Source organism: Oncorhynchus masou, chromosome 30 (assembly GCF_036934945.1).
Source record: "Oncorhynchus masou masou isolate Uvic2021 chromosome 30, UVic_Omas_1.1, whole genome shotgun sequence".
Lineage (NCBI taxonomy): Eukaryota > Metazoa > Chordata > Actinopteri > Salmoniformes > Salmonidae > Oncorhynchus > Oncorhynchus masou.
Window position 1 is genome coordinate 7,169,444 of NC_088241.1, and position 22,268 is coordinate 7,191,711.

General features: G+C 51.6%; 1 protein-coding gene across 1 annotated transcript in view; it reads left to right on the forward strand.

Annotated features, from left to right (window-relative positions):
* Positions 1 to 912: 912 nt before the first annotated feature.
* Positions 913 to 22,268, forward strand: part of LOC135521942 (protein capicua homolog) — a 67,609-nt gene continuing 46,253 nt past the window's right edge. The window contains 3 exon segments of the mRNA XM_064947761.1: positions 913 to 1,144; positions 11,281 to 14,695; positions 14,698 to 15,283. Of these exon segments, the coding sequence (XP_064803833.1) occupies positions 11,468 to 14,695; positions 14,698 to 15,283 (3,814 nt within the window). The 5' untranslated portion in view covers positions 913 to 1,144; positions 11,281 to 11,467.

Consider the following 22,268-nt stretch of genomic DNA (forward strand, 5'->3'; position numbering starts at 1 on the left):
CCCCTTGGTCCAGCTGGTGGCAACATGCGTCATGACATCACCACTGCGTTCGGCCATTGGCTGGGAGTCATCTCCGGCCTGGCCAATCAGGCGTTGGCAAGGTGACGTCAGCAAAGATCCCTTGTCATTTTCTATGGGAGATGCGGGGCAGTGTAATCGTCGACGTCAGACAGAGCTGAATACAGCGCCGTGATTGGCTGTTCGGTGCGAGGTGAGGGTCTGTTGCTGAGAGAAAAGAAAGGAGGAGTGTAATCAGCGAAAGGAGAGATACAAAAGAGTGAAAGCGGTGTAATGGCACTACATTTTACACTATAACAATTATAAAGAAAACAAAGATCTCAACCATTGCCGAAGGAAATGGGCTCGAGAGCAGTAAAACATTTTAGCACCCCTTCTTCTGAATCACTCCATCCCACTTTCCCCATTCCTTCAGGTCTGCAGAGGGAGTTGACAGACTTGTAGAAATCACGGACGAGCTTGTAGTTCTGTAAGTGCTCACACTATCAATGACCTATCTTTTCCTTGGCGTTTTCGTGATAAGGAAAGTCCCACAGTAGACTGTCTAGCCAGGGATGGCCCTTGCGCTCTCAGTGGTGGTAAACGTGACCCGTTATTTTGAAGTTGGAGGACACCTATGCTATCCTATTGGCTAAACTCTGATTCGGTCCCTCCCTTGGGCCCACCCACACACTGTTCCTATGGTTCCCAATGCCCTTATTGGATATTGTATAGTTTGGGACTAGGCACCGGCTTGGTCTAATATCCCATAGCCATTCGCCAGATTCACGTGTCAATCATGTGGACTTTGACAGCTGTCCACACCCCTTTCTTTGTATCGTTAACGCTGGTAGGCTACTGTACCTGTCAGAGAACTGTGATTGGTCAGAGGCCAGCTGTTAGTGGTTCATTCACCATTTTGAGACTGTAGTGGAAAAGGGACCCAGATCTTTTTCTCTTTTTTTTCATCCCTGTTTGAGTTGCTCTGGGAAAAATACATGTTTTACGGAGGGAAATTAAAGTGCGAGCCCGGGACCACACAGTAGCAACCGCCAGCCGAGGGATGTTACCCGCGAGCCTGCAAGCTTCCTCATCTGCAAAATAGGATCGTACATGTTTCTATTGCCAACTGAATTTTTCTGTTTGGGTGAGTTTACAACTAACCGACTTGTATGTTCTTCTCCAACAAGCTAACAACAGTTACTATCAACGGTTAACGGTCGGTCTGCTTGCCCTGTTTTTCGTACTGATCGCGTGTAAAGAAGAGTGACACAGCTTTCTCGCTAAGTATCAAGGAATGGACGAGAGAAAAGAGGAGAGTGGGTGAGGGTGCACAGTCACTAAACTTTGTCAACGGATTAACTGCATAACCTGCAAGCAAGCTACAAGTAACTTTGCACTACTATTCTCCACCTCAACGTTGCGGTAAAACTTGACTTTGTGCATAGCAGTAAATAGGTAATCGACCCATCTTGCACACCCCAGTGCAGCAAATACATGACACCCCAGCATCAGCCCAAGGATTTACTATTGCTGTCCTGACTATTTGTAAATAGTAAACGAATGGAACACTACGTTATATTTAGCCTAAAACAGTCCGAGCAGTTGTAATGACGTTGTTGTTACTACTACTACTACTACTGAGCAGTAGTAGCCAGATTAGCTAGCGATTTGTGTGACCCGCTTAAATGAATGCTGTTTAGCTCGCAGAATAAACATTTGCGTCATGAACCGTCCCTGAAGTAACTGCACATCAATTTGCAATATATTTTAGTGTTAGAGAAAGATGTGCAAAGCCGCGTTGTGTAGAAAATGTCGTTAGGCTAAGCATCCGACACAGGCTGTTGTGTTTGTTTGCTTCTGGTAAGACAGCCTCAACTCCTTTGACATTGTGCAGTATGGAGTGCAGCGGCTCTAGTACTAGCTAGGCTCCTCTTGCTCGGATCAGCGCAGAACCTAGGCCGGGGAGAAACAGCTCGTATGCTGTCTGGCACTATGTAACGGCTCCTCTAAGGCCGTGCTCCCACTTTTCTGCCCAGCTAAACTACTATCACAGCACTCCAGAGGCGTCTTGGCTGCATTGAGCTGCAGTTTCCTTATAGACTTTTTTACATTTGACATGTAGAATATTTTTCAGAGAGTTAAACAACATTTGCAATTGGGGTGTACAGACGTGTACCTCGGTGCTGTCAGAACTGACAGCATTTGCAATGTATTGCAGATTATGCATATAGAAAATCGTTGATTTTGTATCATCATCATTGCTTTCATCCCTTAATTTGTGTTTGCATATGGAAATCTCTCCTAGATTGAAATGTATGCTGTAGTTTAGCAGAGCAGTTTGCCATTGATTTGGCATTGGCAGTCCTGCCATTGGGTCCCAGTCAACACTGAACACCTCTGGTCCATGCTAAAGATGTAGATCAATAACTGACTGGAGTCCTTAACGGTTGTTTCAACCTTCAATATTTCTGTTTCATCAATAATATGGACAGTGACAGTCATAATTATGCCAGCAAGCAACTGACCGTATTTTAACTACGTCACAACTAAACTGATGTTCTCCACCGTAGCGCCCTCACTCACAATCTCACTCACTCTCTCACTCTCACACACACACACTCACTCACACACTCGTTCATAGTTCTCCTTCTCACTACACCAACAATACCCTGCCAAAATGTGTTCCTTTATGTCGCATTGTGCGATCACTCCACCCCCTCGTCGTACAGTGAGTACGTACACAAGAGCTACTCAAGTGTGAGTGTGTGTGATGTGTGTTATTTCATTTTTTGCTGTTTCATGTGTGTTGGTTCCCTGGTGACCCAGTTGAAGGGTAGGATGGCCCTGTCCCCACGGTAAACCACGGGGGAGAATACAGTACACTACCCTGGTACTACACCTTTTAATCCTTAGTGGTGGAGTGTGTCTTAGTGCTCCCCTCTCCATCCCGTTCCCTCCACTGCAGCCCTGCGCCCTCTCAGACGCCCATAAAATACATTTCAGGGAGGGATGAACTGCAGTGTTCCATACCCCACATACACAGTGTGAAGAGGTGCAGCACCAAACAAGGCAGAGACAACGTGAAGTCCCACACTCAACATATGCTGTTTTGTACACACACTCTTGTGCGGCACATCTCCTGCACACGGGCAGTCGGGCACACACACACCCTCTGCCACAGTGTGCCGGGGCACTGCACTATATTACTCACGAGTGGTTCACAAAATTGCATTGTGGCAGTAGTTTATAACCGTGGGCTAGTACAGTAATAAAGTGTAGTGGGACTAGGAGCATGATTTTATTCTGCATGTGTGCCCATGTCTTTACACTCTCTGTTGAGATTAGCTGTCTATATTAATTACTCCTCACTGTGTATGTGTGTGTGTGTGTGTGTGTGTGTGTGTGTGTGTGATCTTAAGCCAATGGATAATTGAACAGTGTGTCTGTTCTGTAAATTCCTGGTTCAGTGTTAGTGTGTGGGACTGCTGGCCGTATATTTGTGTGTGTGTGTAGTCAATGCTGCTCGTATTCCAGGGTGATCGTGTTTAGGCTGATTTCTGAGTACTAGGCCTTCACTGTCTGTGGGGCTAAATGTTTATCAATCAACCCCTTTAAGGCCAGTTCTGCCAGAGGCTCTCACAATACAGAATGGAATAATTTATACATTTAGATGGATCTAGTTATTTGCCTAGTGTTTTAGTTGTGACACTGTAGGCTACATTAGATGGTACTTGAATCACATGATAAAATGTACATTGTACAATATTTGTATTGTACTTTAATAAACAGGCTAATCTCCTGTTATTGCCGTTTTTGTGATTGAGCCAGAATCAACTGATCTTAATCAAGGCCATTAAATTATCATGGTCTTTTCCCAGAAGACGCAGCATATATATATTTCTCCCAGTCATTTTTCTGGAATCTGAAACATGGTATAAAGAAGAAAAAAGTATAAAGAAACAATGTATAAAGAAAAATGTTTTGGGCAGCTACTTTTACTTTATTACGTTTGTTTTTGCACCCCGGGCGCCGATAACGTCGGTTGAATGCATTCAGTTGTGCATTTGACTAGGTATCCCCTTTCCCTAATCTACAGTCTCGGTTTTAGCCAGCCTGCAAATTTTCTGCCGTAATCCCAGAGCAGGTTATTAAAAACACTTAAAATGACAAGACTGACAATAAGCACATACGGAGCAGCATATGAGAAGTAACACTTAGCACGCAGACAACGGCACAATAACACAAAAAACAACCAGTTCTTTGGAATTGTGGTCTTAAATAAAATCAACATTTAGGATTGATGAAAAAAATACAAAATTTAGCCTTGGATGGTTGCTGACCTCTCTGGGCTGTATTCAACTAAGACCATGCCCATGATCAACACACTGACCTTGACCTGATATTTCACACTCAATCTTGTACTGATACTTCACACTCAATCTTGTACCACACACTACTTCCCGGCAGTGTTTCCCATATATTAATTGAGCAGTGGCAACCCGCCGCTGCTAAATTGTTGCCCCCACTCCAAGAAATATGATGTAATATGTATGTATATAAAGTACAAGTCAGACGTTTGGACACGCCTACTCATTCCAGGGGTTTTCTTTATTTTTACTATTTTCTACATTGTAGAATAATAGTAAAGACATCAAAACTATGGAATAACACATATGGAATCATGTTGTAACCAAAAAAGTGGTTCTGGTTGAGAGAATGCCAAGAGTGTACAAAGATATCATCAAGGCAAAGGGTGGCTACTTTGAAGAGTCTAAAATATATTTTGATTTGTTTAACACTTCTTTGGTTACTACATGAATCTGTGTCTGTGTTATTGTGTTATTTCATAGTTTTGATATCTTTACTATTATTCTACAATGAAGAAAATAGTACAAATAAAGAAAAACCCTTGAATGAGTAGGTGTGTTTAAACTTTTGACTGGTACTGTATATATATATATTTTTAAATTTAAAAAATAAAGAACGATATAAAGTATGTAGAAACGATAGAGGAGCTATGTCTTATAAATAAGATCATCTTTGTCATGCCCTGACCTTAGAGAGTCGTTTTATTTCTCTATTTGATTAGGTCAGAGTGTGATTAGGGTGGGAATTCTATGTTTCCTATTTCTTTGTTTTTGGCCGAGAGTGGTTACGAATCAGAGGCAGCTGTCTATCGTTGTCTCTGATTGGGAACCATACTTAGGTAGCCTTTTCCCACCTGTGTTTTGTGGGTAGTTATTTTCTGTTTAGTTTCTGTTTCCTGGCAGAACTGTTCGCTTTCGTTTTGTTACTTTGTTCAAGTCTTTTTTTGATAAATAAATAATCATGAACACTTTTCACCCTGCGCTTTGGTCCACTCCTTCCAACGACAGGCATTACAGTCTTTGAGAAATAACAATCACCAATAAAAACTACACAGTTCGAGAGAATCTAAAATTCCAAAAATGTCAAGGCATGATGTCAAGGCATTGATTTTGTTATAATGTTTGAGTCACTCAGATAGTATTAGAACACGGCATAAAGCTATGGCAAAAATAAAATGTATTGCAGGAAATTAGCTTTAAAACTGTCTGCAAATGTTCTCTCAGCCCCATGGCAAAATAGGTAGAATTGCAGGAAATTAGCTTTAGAACACCAACATGTCTCTGTATGCTAAGAGGAGGGCCTTTCAAATCTTTGGTCGGAGACATGCAATTGGCCACGCCACCTACCACGCTACCTTTTCCATCACTGCTGAAAAAACACTGCTTCCAGGAATAGATGAATGGTCACTAACCTTGAATTCCTAGTGTGTGGAGTAATAAAACTGAATAAAATACAAATTAAATATAGCCTACAGTACGGCACAGTACGGCACAGTACACACACGCTAAGGGCTCTACATTGCAAACATTTTACTCACATATTGTTCCTAAATATTTTTCTGTGTGACCTGGAATTAAAATGTAGAACCACCGGTGCGCCTCGAAAAATAATCACCCAGATGATGATTTTTGCACAGATTATTTCACTGTCCAGCAGCCCCTGAGTGGAGAATACACTGAGCACAGATTCATGACCGTCATGCTTGCACCATTACTACAAAGAAAACATCTTGTTACCGCAAATATTTTTTCTACATTCCTTTGTTAGGCGCACAGGTGCTCCTTGTAAAAAAAGGTCAGTTTAGAACCCTGCCGCTTTCTTATCAGCAGAAGCCAAGAGCATTTTTAAATGCTCACCACCTCCATACACTCACCACCTCACCACACTCACCACCTCCCTACACTCACCACCTCCATACACTCACCACCTCACCACACTCACCACCTCCCTACACTCACCACCTCCCTACACTCACCACCTCCCTACACTCACCACCTCCCTCCACTCATCACGTCCCTACACTCACCACCTCACCACACTCACCACCTCCATACACTCACCACCTCCCTACACTCACCACCTCCCTACACTCACCACCTCCCTCCACTCATCACGTCCCTACACTCACCACCTCCCTACACTCACCACCTCCCTACACTCACCACCTCCCTACACTCACCACCTCCCTACACTCACCACCTCACCACACTCACCACCTCCCTACACTCACCACGTCCCTACACTCACCATCTCCCTACACTCACCACCTCCCTACACTCACCACCTCCCTACACTCACCATCTCACCACACTCACCACCTCCCTACACTCACCACGTCCCTACACTCACCATCTCCCTACACTCACCACCTCCCTACACTCACCACCTCCCTACACTCACCACCTCCCTACACTCACCATCTCACCACACTCACCACCTCCCTACACTCACCACGTCCCTACACTCACCACCTCCCTACACTCACCATCTCCCTACACTCACCACCTCCCTACACTCACCACTCACCACCTCCCTACACTCACCACCTCCCTACACTCACCACCTCCCTACACTCACCATCTCCCTACACTCACCATCTCACCACACTCACCACCTCCCTACACTCACCACCTCCCTACACTCACCACCTCCCTACACTCACCATCTCCCTACACTCACCACCTCCCTATACTCACCATCTCCCTACACTCACCACCTCCCTCCACTCATCACGTCCCTACACTCACCACCTCCCTACACTCACCATCTCCCTACACTCACCATCTCCCTACACTCACCACCTCCCTACACTCACCACCTCCCTACACTCACTACCTCCCTCCACTCATCACGTCCCTACATTCACCACCTCCCTACACTCACTACCTCCCTCCACTCATCACGTCCCTACACTCACCACCTCCCTACACTCACCACCTCCCTACACTCACCACCTCCCTCCACTCACCACCTCCCTACACTCACCACCTCCCTACACTCACCACCTCCCTACACTCACCACCTCCCTATACTCACCACCTCCCTACACTCACCACCTCCCTACACTCACCACCTCACCACACTCACCACCTCCCTACACTCACCACCTCCCTACACTCACCACGTGCCTACACTCACCACCTCCCTACACTCACCACCTCACCACACTCACCATCTCCCTACACTCACCACCTCCCTACACTCACCACCTCCCTACACTCACCACGTCCCTACACTCACCACCTCCCTACACTCACCACCTCACCACACTCACCATCTCCCTACACTCACCATCTCCCTACACTCACCATCTCACCACACTCACCACCTCCCTACACTCACCACCTCCCTACACTCACCACCTCCCTACACTCACCATCTCCCTACACTCACCATCTCCCTACACTCACCATCTCCCTACACTCACCACCTCCCTATACTCACCATCTCCCTACACTCACCACCTCCCTCCACTCATCACGTCCCTACACTCACCACCTCCCTACACTCACCATCTCCCTACACTCACCATCTCCCTACACTCACCACCTCCCTACACTCACCACCTCCCTACACTCACCACCTCCCTACACTCACTACCTCCCTCCACTCATCACGTCCCTACATTCACCACCTCCCTACACTCACCACCTCCCTACACTCACCACCTCCCTACACTCACCACCTCCCTATACTCACCACCTCCCTACACTCACCACCTCCCTACACTCACCACCTCCCTACACTCACTACCTCCCTCCACTCATCACGTCCCTACATTCACCACCTCCCTACACTCACCACCTCCCTACACTCACCACCTCCCTACACTCACCACCTCCCTACACTCACCACCTCCCTATACTCACCACCTCCCTACACTCACCACCTCCCTACACTCACCACACTCACCACCTCCCTACACTCACCACCTCACCACACTCACCATCTCCCTACACTCACCACCTCCCTACACTCACCACGTCCCTACACTCACCACGTCCCTACACTCACCACCTCCCTACACTCACCACCTCACCACACTCACCACCTCCCTACACTCACCATCTCCCTACACTCACCACCTCCCTACATTCACCACGTCCCTACACTCACCACCTCCCTACACTCACCACCTCACCACACTCACCATCTCCCTACACTCACCATCTCCCTACACTCACCATCTCACCACACTCACCACCTCCCTACACTCACCACCTCCCTACACTCACCACCTCCCTACACTCACCATCTCCCTACACTCACCATCTCCCTACACTCACCATCTCCCTACACTCACCACCTCCCTATACTCACCATCTCCCTACACTCACCACCTCCCTCCACTCATCACGTCCCTACACTCACCACCTCCCTACACTCACCATCTCCCTACACTCACCATCTCCCTACACTCACCACCTCCCTACACTCACCACCTCCCTACACTCACCACGTCCCTACACTCACCACCTCCCTACACTCACCACCTCACCACACTCACCATCTCCCTACACTCACCACCTCCCTACACTCACCACCTCCCTACACTCACCACCTCCCTACACTCACTACCTCCCTCCACTCATCACGTCCCTACATTCACCACCTCCCTACACTCACCACCTCCCTACACTCACCACCTCCCTACACTCACCACCTCCCTATACTCACCACCTCCCTACACTCACCACCTCCCTACACTCACCACCTCCCTACACTCACTACCTCCCTCCACTCATCACGTCCCTACATTCACCACCTCCCTACACTCACCACCTCCCTACACTCACCACCTCCCTACACTCACCACCTCCCTACACTCACCACCTCCCTATACTCACCACCTCCCTACACTCACCACCTCCCTACACTCACCACACTCACCACCTCCCTACACTCACCACCTCACCACACTCACCATCTCCCTACACTCACCACCTCCCTACACTCACCACGTCCCTACACTCACCACGTCCCCACACTCACCACCTCCCTACACTCACCACGTCCCCACACTCACCACCTCCCTACACTCACCACCTCACCACACTCACCACCTCCCTACACTCACCATCTCCCTACACTCACCACCTCCCTACACTCACCATCTCCCTACACTCACCACCTCCCTACACTCACCACCTCCCTACACTCACCACCTCCCTACACTCACCAGGAGGTTTTCCTCTCGAACTTCCCTACACTCACCACAACTAGGGACAGGAGGTTTTCCTCACAACGTCCCTACACTCACCACAACTAGGGGCAGGAGGTTTTTGCTCTACTTTCAGGCCAGGTGTCATTCTAATAAATGAATCAGGCTATCTGGTTATTTGAGCCGAAGGGAGAGAAAGGGCCAAAAGCCGTAATGGGACGGCCAGGGGCCTGAGAGTGTGAGACAGGCTGGGGGAGTTTGTAACAGCATCACAGGATGTGATGTTAAACTAAATAGTGAAGAGGTTATGGTGTTGTGTACGTGGGTGAGTCGTTTGTAGCATGGGTAAACAAACAGTTAAAACACGGTGTGTCTTAAAATGATTCTCCCATTAGACTCACCCTCACTTCGTCTCCGAGAAACGTGTGTGTGTTTACATCCGTGTGTGTGTGTGTGACTGTTTTTGTCCATTTTGTTTCGCGCATCACTGAATAGTGTGCCTGACCGTGTACCAGGGTTAAAATTATCCCAATATGAGCACATTAAACCATGCCAGATTATTCAAAATGTGTAGCTTTTTCCTGAAATGTCTGTCTGTTTGCCAGTGCAGAAAAGAGACAGAGACACAAAAGAGAGAGAAAGGGAAAGAGAGAGTAGGGCCGGGTGTGCTAGAACGAGTGTGGAAAATCCCTATGACTCTATATGGGAAAGGCAGACCTATTGTACAGCCGGCTTACTCCTCTCTCTCTCTCGTTCTTTCTCTCTCTCTCTCTCTCTCTCACGCTCTCCGTTCCATCTCTCTCTCCCTCTGTTCCTTTTCTTTCTGTCTCTGCTGTGTGTAGCCTTCTCTGTGTGTAGTCAGCCCTCGGCCTCTCTGTGTGTAGTCAGCCCTCGGCCTCTCTGTGTGTAATCAGCCCTCGGCCTCTCTGTGTGTAGTCAGCCCTCGGCCTCTCTGTGTGTAATCAGCCCTCGGCCTCTCTGTGTGTAGTCAGCCCTCGGCCTCTCTGTGTGTAATCAGCCCTCGGCCTCTCTGTGTGAGTGACCTCACCCTGCCCACCATAGACCACCACCGCCTGATGGGATTTAAAATATGCCCCAATTGGTGTGTGTTTTTACCTGATGTGTTAATGTGAGCCGAGGCACACACACACACACATACACATCGCATAGAACAGCACAACCTGGGATCGTGTGTGTCTGTGTGTGTGTAGAGAAATTAGTTTGTAATACGAGAGCAGTGCTCAGATGTAAAACCATATGTCATAGTGACCAAGCTCATGTATGAAATAATATGCATTCCATTTCTCATTCAATCATTTAACCTGATGATGCATCTGTAAAAGCTCTGTTTAGTTAGTGGAGTGTTAGTGGAGGCTCATCCACAAATGTTAGGAACTGTGGCCTTTGGAACATCATAATTAACTGGAGTGGGAATCATCAACACTCTTTACTTCCTCAAATTCACTCAACATGAATGTATATCCAGGACACGCATGCACATACACATGCACATTCACATGCACATACACATGCACACACGTCAGTGGATTACATGGAGGTGAATGGTGGTGTTATGAGCTGGTCGGTGGGAAGTCATTCAGTTCAGTGCACTTCCAGGAATGACATCATTTTCTAATCTCAGCCATTTTTGATGATGACGATAATAAATGACCACCTGTCTTCTCTCCCTCTCTCTCTCTCTCTCTCTGTCTCTCTCTCTCTCTCTCTCTCTCTCGTCTCTCTGTTTTTAGTCTGATTTTCAGGAGAACAAGGAAGGAAAAAGGGCAGTGAAAAGGAGAGCAGAAGACCAGGGGGCGAACGGAAAAGAAAGAAGAAGAAGAAACAGGGTAAAAATAAGACGAGCCAAAGAAAGGAGTGCGACCGTCAGCACTCACCCCACAGAGTATAAAGGCAGAAAGGAAAAGACGAGGTGAAGAGATGAAGCCACTAAAGAGACAGAGGGGATGCTCTCCCCCCTCCACGCGAGCCAAAGGGGGGAAGAAGAGAGGGGCGACAGAGACCCCCCCAGAGAGGGACAACAGGAACAAACTCAGGAAGGAGAACCAAGACGGACAGCCTCAATCCACGACCCCCGCCCACTTGCTACGGAAACAATCCAGAACCTCCTCTGACAGCTCCCAGCGGGAGCCAATCAGAGGCAGTGAAACCCCAAAGAAGGAGGGACCTAGAGAGCAGGTGCTGCCAAGGCAACCTGAAGATAAAGAGAAGACCAAGGACATCAGAGGGGGCGTTGAGGGGAAACCAGGGGGGCCTAACAACACCCCCACCTCCTCCCATAACAACATCCTCACCATCCCCACCCCCACTACCAGTCCCAGCCCTACCTCCATGTCCAGTAGGAAAACAGCCACCTTCAAGGCCAGAGTCCCCAAGAAGAAGTACATTGCTGAACACTATGCTGGTAGCAACGCGCCCAGCCTCCCCTTCACCCCTGCCCCCATGCCCAACAGCCACAGTAACTACAGTAGTACTAGCAGTAGTATTAACATCATCAACAGCAGTAGTACTAACAGTAATAACAGTAGTAATACCATTAGTAACAGTAGTAGGACCAACACTACTATTAATGGTATTAACAGTGGTACTAATAACATTAGTAACAGCATTAGTAACAGCATTAGTAACAGCCATAGTAGCAGCTCAGTCAGCCACTCGTTAGCCCCCAGTGTGTCCAATGAGGAGAGGAGGGTAGCCGCTAGCAGCCACAGACATGGCCCGGGGGAACAGGGGATGACAGGGGCCTCCATAGGGCCCAACAATGGTAGTGTGGCCCCCCAGGACAGAGAAAGAGACCCCCAGGGTGGGGAGACAGAGGCAGAGGGGGCCCCTAACTCAGTACGCTCCGTATCCACGGATACAGCCAGCGAGCACGATATGGAGGTGAACTCCCAGCCCAATACCAGCCCTGCTAGAGCCCCCTACCATGGCAGCGTGCCCCCTTACTCTGCTACTACCTCCCAGCCCGGCACCGGCTCCAACCAGAGCCATAGAAAGGGCAGTCTGTCTGGGGCAGAAGCCCTGGCCAAAGGCCTGAAGAACCAGAGAGTTCTAGCCCGCTGTCGATGGAGAGACAGACTTAACGGAGAGCAAGGTGGGAGGGAGAGAGAGAGGGATGGACCCCTGTCTCCTATGTTCAGGGCTGGGGTGGTGCGGCGGGTGAGTGGGGGCAGCGCTGATATCCAGCTGCAGGGGGAGGAGGGGATACTCTGTTACCCCTTTCAGGGGGGGACCGCACACCCGGAGGGGGAAGAGACGAGCGTGGGGTTTATCCTGGACGCCCCTCCACCCGGCACGGCGTCCGTGGCCATCGGGACACGCGTATGTGTGCCTTTCGGAGGGGGAGGGGGGCGAGATGGGGGTGAACAGGGGACACCTCAGCTATACAGAGAAGGGGTGCTGTCCCAGGTAGACCCCCACCCTGCCGTGTCGTTCCCCTACAGGGTGCTACTGTGTGAGGATCGAGAGGCGCTGGAGAATGGAGGGAGGGAGGAGGAGGGAGGGATGGAGGAGCAGAGGAGGAGGGCAGAGGCCCAGGCTGTATGGGTGTCCAGACAGAGCCTGAGGCTGCTGACTCCCCCCTGGGAACTGCCTCACCCAGAGAGGGAGAGAGAGAGGGAGAGAGAGAGGGAGGAGAGGGAGAGGAGGGAGGAGATGGAGGTGGAGAGGGAGGTGTGCCAGCTGAGTATTGGGATGGCGATGGGTGGGCCGATGGGAGGGGGGGTGAGGTTGGTGCACAGCTTCTCTCCAGCTGGGGTGGTGGGGGGGCATCACTATGGAAACACCCCCCCCCATCCCTCCTCGTTGGTAACGACCAGCGTTGTCACCATCACTGGAGAGGGTTACCCTGACAGAGAGATAGAACAAGAGAGGGAACAAGAGAGACAGAAACAGCCCCAAACACCAGAGGATGACATGGAGATGTCTAGGTTCACTATGGGCACCCAGCATCGCCACATCCTCTCCAAGCCCCTCCTCGGGGGGCACAGCTACCCCTCCTCCCAACACCTGGTCCAGGGCCTGGGCACGCCACTGGGCTCTCACCTGTCCTCCCTCACCTTGCCTGGCCCCGAGGCCCTGAGCATGACCCCCCCACCACACCTACCCCCTTCCAAGAGTGCCCTGGTCCCCCTGGACAAGACCCCCTCCCAGATCCCCACCCCTACCCCTGGAGGGGGGTCTACCTCCTCCTCAGCCTCCTCCTCGCGCTCCCGCACCCCCCTGTCGGCCGCCCTGCAGAAGTACAAGAAGGGGGACGTGGTGTGCACCCCTAACGGTATCCGCAAGAAGTTCAACGGCAAGCAGTGGAGACGCCTCTGTTCCAGAGAGGGCTGTATGAAGGAGTCCCAGAGACGAGGCTACTGCTCACGCCACCTCTCCATGAGAACTAAAGAGATGGAGGGAGCGGGAGGAGGGGGAGAGAGGGACAGGGGGAGAGGAGGAGGGGGGAGCAGTTCGGGGACGGTCACCCCCTCAGACCTGCGTGGGTTTGACTGGGATGAGACGTCCAGAGACAGCAGCGAGGCCAGCAGTAGAGGAGACTCCCGCCCTCGGCTGGTGCTGCCCTCCCTCCTACCCCATGACTTCTCCAGGTTTGACTTTGACGAGTGTGAGGCAGCCACCATGCTTGTGTCTCTGGGCAGCTCTCACTCTGGGACCCCCTCCTTCTCCCCCATCTCCAACCAGTCCCCTTTCTCCCCCGCCCCCTCGCCCTCACCCTCCCCCCTCTTCGGATTCCGTCCCGCCAACTTCTCCCCCATCACCGCCTCCTCCGTCCTCCCCCCTCCTCGTAGACACAGACACCCCAGTGCCACGGGGGGCAAGCTGGGCACCCCTGGGGGGGCAGAGAGGGAGAGGCATACCTCAGGGGTCCAGCCGTCCTTCCACACTAACCTGACCTTCACTGTCCCCATGAGCCCGAGCAAACGCAAAACAGACGTTCCCCCTCCTCCCTCCTCCCACCCCCACCACGACCACCCCCCCAAACCTGGGCTGGAACAGGGGGACCTGAACTCTGCCTCGTTCCCCGTCCTCTCCCCCCAGACCCCAGCACACACTCACGCTTACACACCCACCTTCTCCTCTCCCCAAGAGGTGAGCACATCAACCAGCCGCCCCCCCTCCTCCTCCGCCACCTCCCCTCCTCCCCTCCTGGTGTCCCCAACTCCCCCTCCCCTCCAGACTCAGGCCCCCGCCGTTTCCACCCCACATCCCAGCAGGCCTTGCGGGACTCTCCAGTGATCGTGCGGAACCCGGAGGTTCCTCTGGCCAAGTTCACAGAGCGTCCGTTAGGCCGTGGGGGGGGGGGAGTAGGTGATCCTAAGAGTCTTAACAGCGTTACTCCCCTGCCTGTCCCCACTCTCCAAGTCCCTGTACCCATCAATGCTGCTGCTGCCACGGCAACCAACGGCACCGTCCTCCTCCAGAGCCCCACCCCCACCTTGGTGCTGGTGTCATCTGCCCCGCCCTCCCTGACGTCCGTCACCCCCGGTTACCCCGCTTTGGCTTGCATCTCCATCTCTACCACGCCCCCCTCTTCGGGACCCCCCCTCACCAACCCAGCCAGCCCAGGGGAAGGGCGGGGTAGGACGGAGAGGAAAGACTCGTTTGGGGGGGAGGTTCAGCAGCCAGTGGCCTGTCACCCCTCTCCTACAGCCCTGCTGCCCCTCATACTGCCTGCAGAGAACCTGCACCCCACACCATGCAAAGACATCATCATGGGACGCCCCGGGACAGGTGAGACACACTGGGAGACAGCCTGGACATGAAGGGATGAGATGGGGTAGAGGTACAGGGGAGGGATGAGATGGGGTCAAGGAACTGGGAGGGATGAGATTTGGGTAGAGGAACAGGGAGGGATGAGATTTGGGTAGAGGAACAGGGAGGGATGAGATTTGGGTAGAGGAACAGGGAGGGATGAGATTTGGGTAGAGGAACAGGGAGGGATGAGATTTGGGTAGAGGAATAGGGAGGGATGAGATTTGAGTAGAGGAACAGGAAGGGATGAGATTTGGGTAGAGGAACAGGGAGGGATGAGATTTGGGTAGAGGAACAGGGAGAGGGATGCAGGGGGGTGAGAGATGCTATGATTATAATATTATGATTATTTAATGTGACTACTAGGCTTTGATTATTGTGTTTATCTCCAGGCGAGGACCTAGGTTGGCATCATGAAATGGAAGAGCTTTTGAAACGTGAATGCACGGTTTGTTGTCGCAGCAATAGCAGCATGAAAAAGGGTTACCTAGTTTCATTTTCCACCAAATTCACATTTACGGAACGGTGGGCAGGTCATTTCTCGTTAAACAGAATGAGTTTAGTGACATTTAGTGAAGGGAGGGTACTGGGATGTCTGGTCTGTTCAGCAGGGCTTACGGTCCGTGCTATCCTTGCTCCTTGGGACCTCCCTACCCCATTGAAGTTGGCATTTTAAAATACTTTAGGTTAGGTTAACAGTAGGGATTAAGGTTAGGTTTATTTTAGTGACATCCCAATGATCTCAGATAGCACTGACCCAGGGGTCAGAGTAGGGAAATCAGTTCAGTTTAAATGGGTATAAAATACAGGATATACTGTATGTAATGTAGGCCACATACGGACCGTTTCCCCCATCTCTCGCTGGGTGTGTGTGTGTCATCATTGTTTGAGACTGGGTTTAGATAGAGAGTGGGGAAGCTTCTGAAAGAGAGGATGGGAGGATGAATGACATTTGGGGTTTTGTCTTTGAGAGAATGCAACTGACATGAATCCTCTCAGGCCCATCTCTGCAGTGCCGTCTGACTGTAAGAAGGGGTACAGTCCCAGTTAGGATACGGTATGTAGGCTACCACTGCACCAGTACGGTCAATTCTATCATTCTGGTGTGTGTGTGTGTGTGTTCTGGTGTGTGTGTGTGTGTTCTGGTGTGTGTGTCAGTTTCTGTAATGAACAATAGGACATTATTGACAGGAGGTAATCCCACAGGAGAACCGGGGGAGGGGGGGGGGGGGGGGTCTGTCTAAAGAGACGGAGGGATGGTTTGGTTAGCTGCCTTTCCCCAAAGGATATTATCTACTCACGCCACTTATCGATGACGCGTTGTGTGAACGTGTGTCTCTGTGTGTGTTTCTCTGTGTCATGTTGTATAGTATGAAGGGGTAAAATAAGGTCTGGGAGGTATATTTCAGTGAGTTGCGTTGGGCTCGTCCATTTTAGAGTTGTGTGTGTTTGCATGTGCACGTTACAGTGACAGAGTGCATGTGGGTGTGTAAAGAATCCTCTGTGCTTCAAGCGCCTGTGTGGGCTCTTTTTCTCTGTGTGTCTCTGTGTGTGTGTGGGCTCTCTTTCTCTCTGTGTGTGTGTGTGATCAATAAACAGTGAATCAACATTTCTCCATCTGCGCTGGAGCAGTGGTATGTCATTTAGATGGCCTGTTGTATTCAGTGTGATTGTATGTGTTGTAGGTCTAGCTATTTGTCTGTCTTTGCGAGACAAGTGTATGTGGGTGTTCTCTCTCTTGAGAGAAAGAGGGTGTGAGTTTTTGTTTGTGCATGGGTTGTCAGAGAGAAACTAGGGAGGTGTGTACTTACTGCGTAGTTACGATGAGCTTTGAGTGTAAATTACACATACGAACAGGCATCTACAATACTGCTACACACAACAAATAGCCTATCATGTTGCAGATAAAAGTGACATTATATACACTAAACAGAAACGCAACTTGGAATAACTTCAAAGACTTTACTGAGTTACAGTTCATATAAGGAAATCAGTCAATTGAAATAAATAAATTAGGCCCTAATCTATGGATTTCTGTTAAGTGTGTGTAGCGGAGGCAAAGTCAGGTGCAGGAGAGCAGAGTGTAGCAAACAGGCGCACTTTAATTACGTTCCAAATTGACAGCACAATAAAAACACACAAGTGCCAAAACCACGGAAATAACAAAAGTAATGCCCCTGACAAACCACATAACAATAAACAATTACACACAAAGACATGATGGCAAACAGAGGGCTAAATACATGTAGATTGATTAGTGGATGAAAACCAGGTGTGTATGGGACAAGACAAAACAAATGGACATATGAAAAATGGAGCGGCGATGGCTAGAAAGCCGGTGATGTCGATCGCCGAACAAACGAATAAGGAGAGGAGACTTGACAGCCGGCCTCAGGGACAACCCGGAGGGCAAGGCGCAGGGCGATCCGCAGCAGTTCAGGATCCAAAACATCTGCAACTGGAACCCAGCACCTCTCCTCCGGACCGTACCCCTCCCACTCCATTAGGTACTGAAGGCCCCCCACACAACGCCTCGAATCCAGGATGGAATGAACGATGTACACCGGGACCCCCTCGATGTCCAAAGGGGGAGGAGGGACCTCCCGCACCTCAGATTCCTGGAGTGGACCAGCCACCACCGGCCTGAGGAGAGACACATGGAACGAGGGGTTAATACGATAATTAGAGTGAAGCTGTAATCTGTAACATACCTCGTTCACCCTCCTCAGGACTTTGAAGGGCCCCACAAACTGCGGTCCCAGCTTCCGGCAGGGCAGGCGGAGGGGCAGGTTACAGGTCGAGAGCCAGACCCGGCCCCCCGATGCGAACACCAGGGTCTCACTGCGGTGATGGTCCGCGCTGGTTTTCTGGCGGCATGTGGCTCGCTGGATGGAGGTGTACACGGGCGGCCTCCCATATCTCCTCCACACACCTAAACCAGTCGTCCACCAGTCTCGGGCTGACCCTGATGCCCTGGTACCCCAATATGCACTGAAAGGGGGAGAGGTTAGTGGAGGAGTGGCGAAGCGAGTTCTGTGCCATCTCGGCCTAGGGCATGAACGCCGCCTACTCCCCTGGCCGGTCCTGGCATTATGACCGCAGAAACCTGCCCATATCCTGGTTGACTCTCTCTACCTGCCCGTTACTCTCGGGGTGAAAACCTGAGGTAAGGCTGATCGAGACCCCAGACGTTCCATGAACACCTTCCAAACTCTCAACGTTAACTGGGGACCTCAATCCGACACTATATCCTCAGGCACCCCGTAGTGCCAGAAGACGTGATTAAACAGGGCTTCCGCAGTCTGTAGGGCCGTAGGAAGACCGGGCAGAGGGAGGAGGCGACAGGACTTAGAAAAACGATCCACAATGACCAGGATTATAGTGTCTCCCTGTGAAAGAGGAAGATCTGTTAGGAAATCCACTGACAGATGTGACCAAGGTCATTGTGGAACGGGTAAGGGGTGTAGCTTACCTCTGGGCAGGTGTCTCGGAGCCTTACACTGGGCACACACCGAGCTGGAGGAAACATAAACCCTCACGTCCTTTGCCAAGGTGGGCCACCAGTACTTCCCAGTCAGACAGCGCACCGTCCGATCCCCGGATGACCAGAGGAGGGAGACGTGTGGGCCCAATAGATCAACTGGACATGGACAGGAGACGAAACCAACGGGACACTGGAGGGGAGCGGGCTCTGTACGTAACGCCTGCTCAATGTCCGCATCCAGCTCCCAAACGGCCGGGAGTATGGGAGTCTGATCCATGGGCCGCTCCGCTGTGTCATACAGCCGGGACAGTGCGTCTGCCTTCTTATTCTGGGAACCTGATCTGTAGGATAGGGTAAACACAAAACAGGTAAAGAACACCTTGCCTGGCGAGGATTCAGTCTCCTCGCTGCCCGGAAGTGTACTCCAGGTTGCGGTGGTCAGTCCAGATGAGGAACGGGTGTTTAGCCCCCTCAAGCCAATGTCTCCATGCCTTCAACGCTTTAACCACAGCCAACAGCTCCCGGTCCCCCACATCATAGTTAGCTGGGCTGGGCTTCTTTGAGAAGAAAGCACAGAGGCGGAGTTTCGGTGGCGTACCCGAGTGCTGTGAGAGCACTGCTCCTATCCCAGCCTCGGAAGCGTCCACCTCCACTATGAATGTCAAAGAGGGCCGAAGTAAACAGAGCTCTTAGCTACCCAAAAGCACTGTCCGCCTCAGCCGACCACTGCAACCGTACAGGACCCCCCTTCAGCAGTGAGGTAATGGGAGCAGCCACCTGGCCAAAACCCCGGATAGATCTCCGGTAGTAATTGGCAAACCCTAAAAAGCGCTGCTCCTCCTTTACTGTGGTGGGAGTCGGCCAATTACGCATGGCTGCAATGTGGTCACTCTCCATCTCCACCACTGATGTGGAAATGCGATTCCCTCGGAAGGAGACGGCCTGCTGAAAGAACAGGCATTTCTCAGCCTTGACATACAGGTCATGCTCGTCCAAGTACCTTGCACACCAAGGACACATGCTCGGTGCGTGTAGCGGAGTATATCAGAATGTCATCGATATACACCACTACTGTAACGGGATTCTTCTGATGAAGGAGAGGTGGACCAAAACGCAGCATGGTTATTGTGATACATCTTTAATAACAATGAAAATAGAACAATATACAAAAAACAAGAAAACCTGCAAAAAACGAAAACAGCCCTATCTGGTGTAACAAACACAAAGACAGGAACAATCACCCACAAACCCCAACACCAAACAGGCTACCTAAATATGGTTCCCAATCAGAGACAATGACTAACACCTGCCTCTGATTGAGAACCATATCAGGCCAAACACAGAAACAGACAAACTAGACACACAACATAGAATGCCCACTCAGATCACACCCTGACCAAACAAAACATAGAAACATACAAAGCAAACTATGGTCAGGATGTGACAGTACCCCCCCCCCCCCAAGGTGCAGACTCCGGCCTCAAAACCTGAACCTATTGGGGAGGGTCTGGGTGGGCATCTGTCCGCGGTGGCGGCTCTGGTGCTGGACGTGGCCCCCACTTCACCATAGTCTTAGTCCGCCCCATTGTCCGCTTCCGTGGCCTCCTAACCACGGCGACCCTTCTGAATGAACCCACTGGACAGAGGGGCAGCTCGGGACAGAGGGGCGGGGGCTCTGGCGCCTCTGGGCTGAGGGGCGGAAGTTCTGGCAGTGCCGGACTGAGGGGCTCTGGCGCCTCTGGACTGAGGGGCTCTGGCGCCTCTGGACTGAGGGGCTCTGGCGCCTCTGGACTGAGGGGCTCTGGCGCCTCTGGCTGCTCCATGCTGACTGGCGGCTCTGGCTGCTCCATGCTGACTGGCGGCTCTGGCTGCTCCATGCTGACTGGCGGCTCTGGCTGCTCCATGCTGACTGGCGGCTCTGGCTGCTCCATGCAGACTGGCGGCTCTGGCTGCTCCATGCAGACTGGCGGCTCTGGCTGCTCCATGCAGACTGGCGGCTCTGGCTGCTCCATGCAGACTGGCGGCTCTGGCTGCTCCATGCAGACTGGCGGCTCTGGCTGCTCCATGCAGACTGGCGGCTCTGGCTGCTCCATGCAGACTGGCGGCTCTGGCTGCTCCATGCAGACTGGCGGCTCTGGCTGCTCCATGCAGACTGGCGGCTCTGGCTGCTCCATGCAGACTGGCGGCTCTGGCAGGTCCTTGCAGACTGGCGGCTCTGGCAGCTCCTTGCAGACTGGCAGCTCCTTGCAGCTCTGGCTGCGCTGGACAGGCGGGAGACTCCGGCATCGCTGGCGAGGAGGAAGGCTCCGACAGCGCTGGATAGGCGGGAGACTCCGGCAGCGCTGGAGAGGAGAAAAGCGCTGGATAGGCGGGAGACTCCGGCAGCGTTGGCGAGGAGGAAGGCTCCGGCAGCGCTGAACAGGCGGGAGACCCCGGCAGCGTTGGAGAAGAGGAAGGCTCCGGCAGCACTGGACAGGCGGGAGCACCTGTAGGGATGAGACGGAGAGACAGCCTGGTGCGGGGGGCTGCCACCGGAGGGCTGGTGCGTAGAGGTGGTACCGGATAGACCGGACCGTGCAGGCGCACTGGAACTCTTGAGCACCGAGCCTGCCCAACCTTACCTGGTTGAATGCTCCCGGTCGCCCTGCCAGTGCGGCGAGGTGGAATAGCCCACACTGGGCTATGCAGGTGAACCGGGGACACCATGTACAAGGCTGGTGCCATGTAAGCCGGCCCAAGGAGACGCACTGGAGACCAGATGCGTAGTGCCGGCTTCATGGCACTTGGCTCGATACCCACTCTAGCCCTGCCGATATGCGGAGCTGGTATGTACCGCACCGGGCTATGCACCCGCACTGGGAACACTGTGCGCTTCACAGCATAACACGGTGCCTGTCCAGTCTCTCTAGCGCCCCGGTAAGCACAGGAAGTTGGCGCAGTTCTCCTACCTGGCTTCGCCACACTTCCTGTGTGCCCCCCCCAAGAAATTTTTGGGGCTGACTCTCGGGCTTCCATCCACGCCGCCGTGCTGCCTCCTCATACCAGCGCCTCTCGGCCTTCGTCGCCTCCAGCTCTTCTTTGGGGCGGCGATATTCTCCAGGCTGTGCCCAGGGTCCTTTTCCATCCAACTCATCCTCCCATATCCAGTACTCCTCGCGCTGCTCCTGCTGCCGCTTCCTGTCACCACGCCGCTTGGTCCTGTTGTGGTGTTTGATTCTGTAACGGGATTCTTCTGTTGAAGGAGAGGCGGACCAAAACGCAGCGTGGTTATTGTGATACATCTTTAATAAAGATGAAAATAGAACCATATACAAAAAACAAGAAATGTGAAAAAAACTAAAACAGCCCTATCTGGTGTAACAAACACAAAGACAGGAACAATCACGCACAAACCCCAACACCAAACAGGCTACCTAAATATGGTTCCCAATCAGAGACAATGACTAACACCTGCCTCTGATTGAGAACCATATCAGGCCA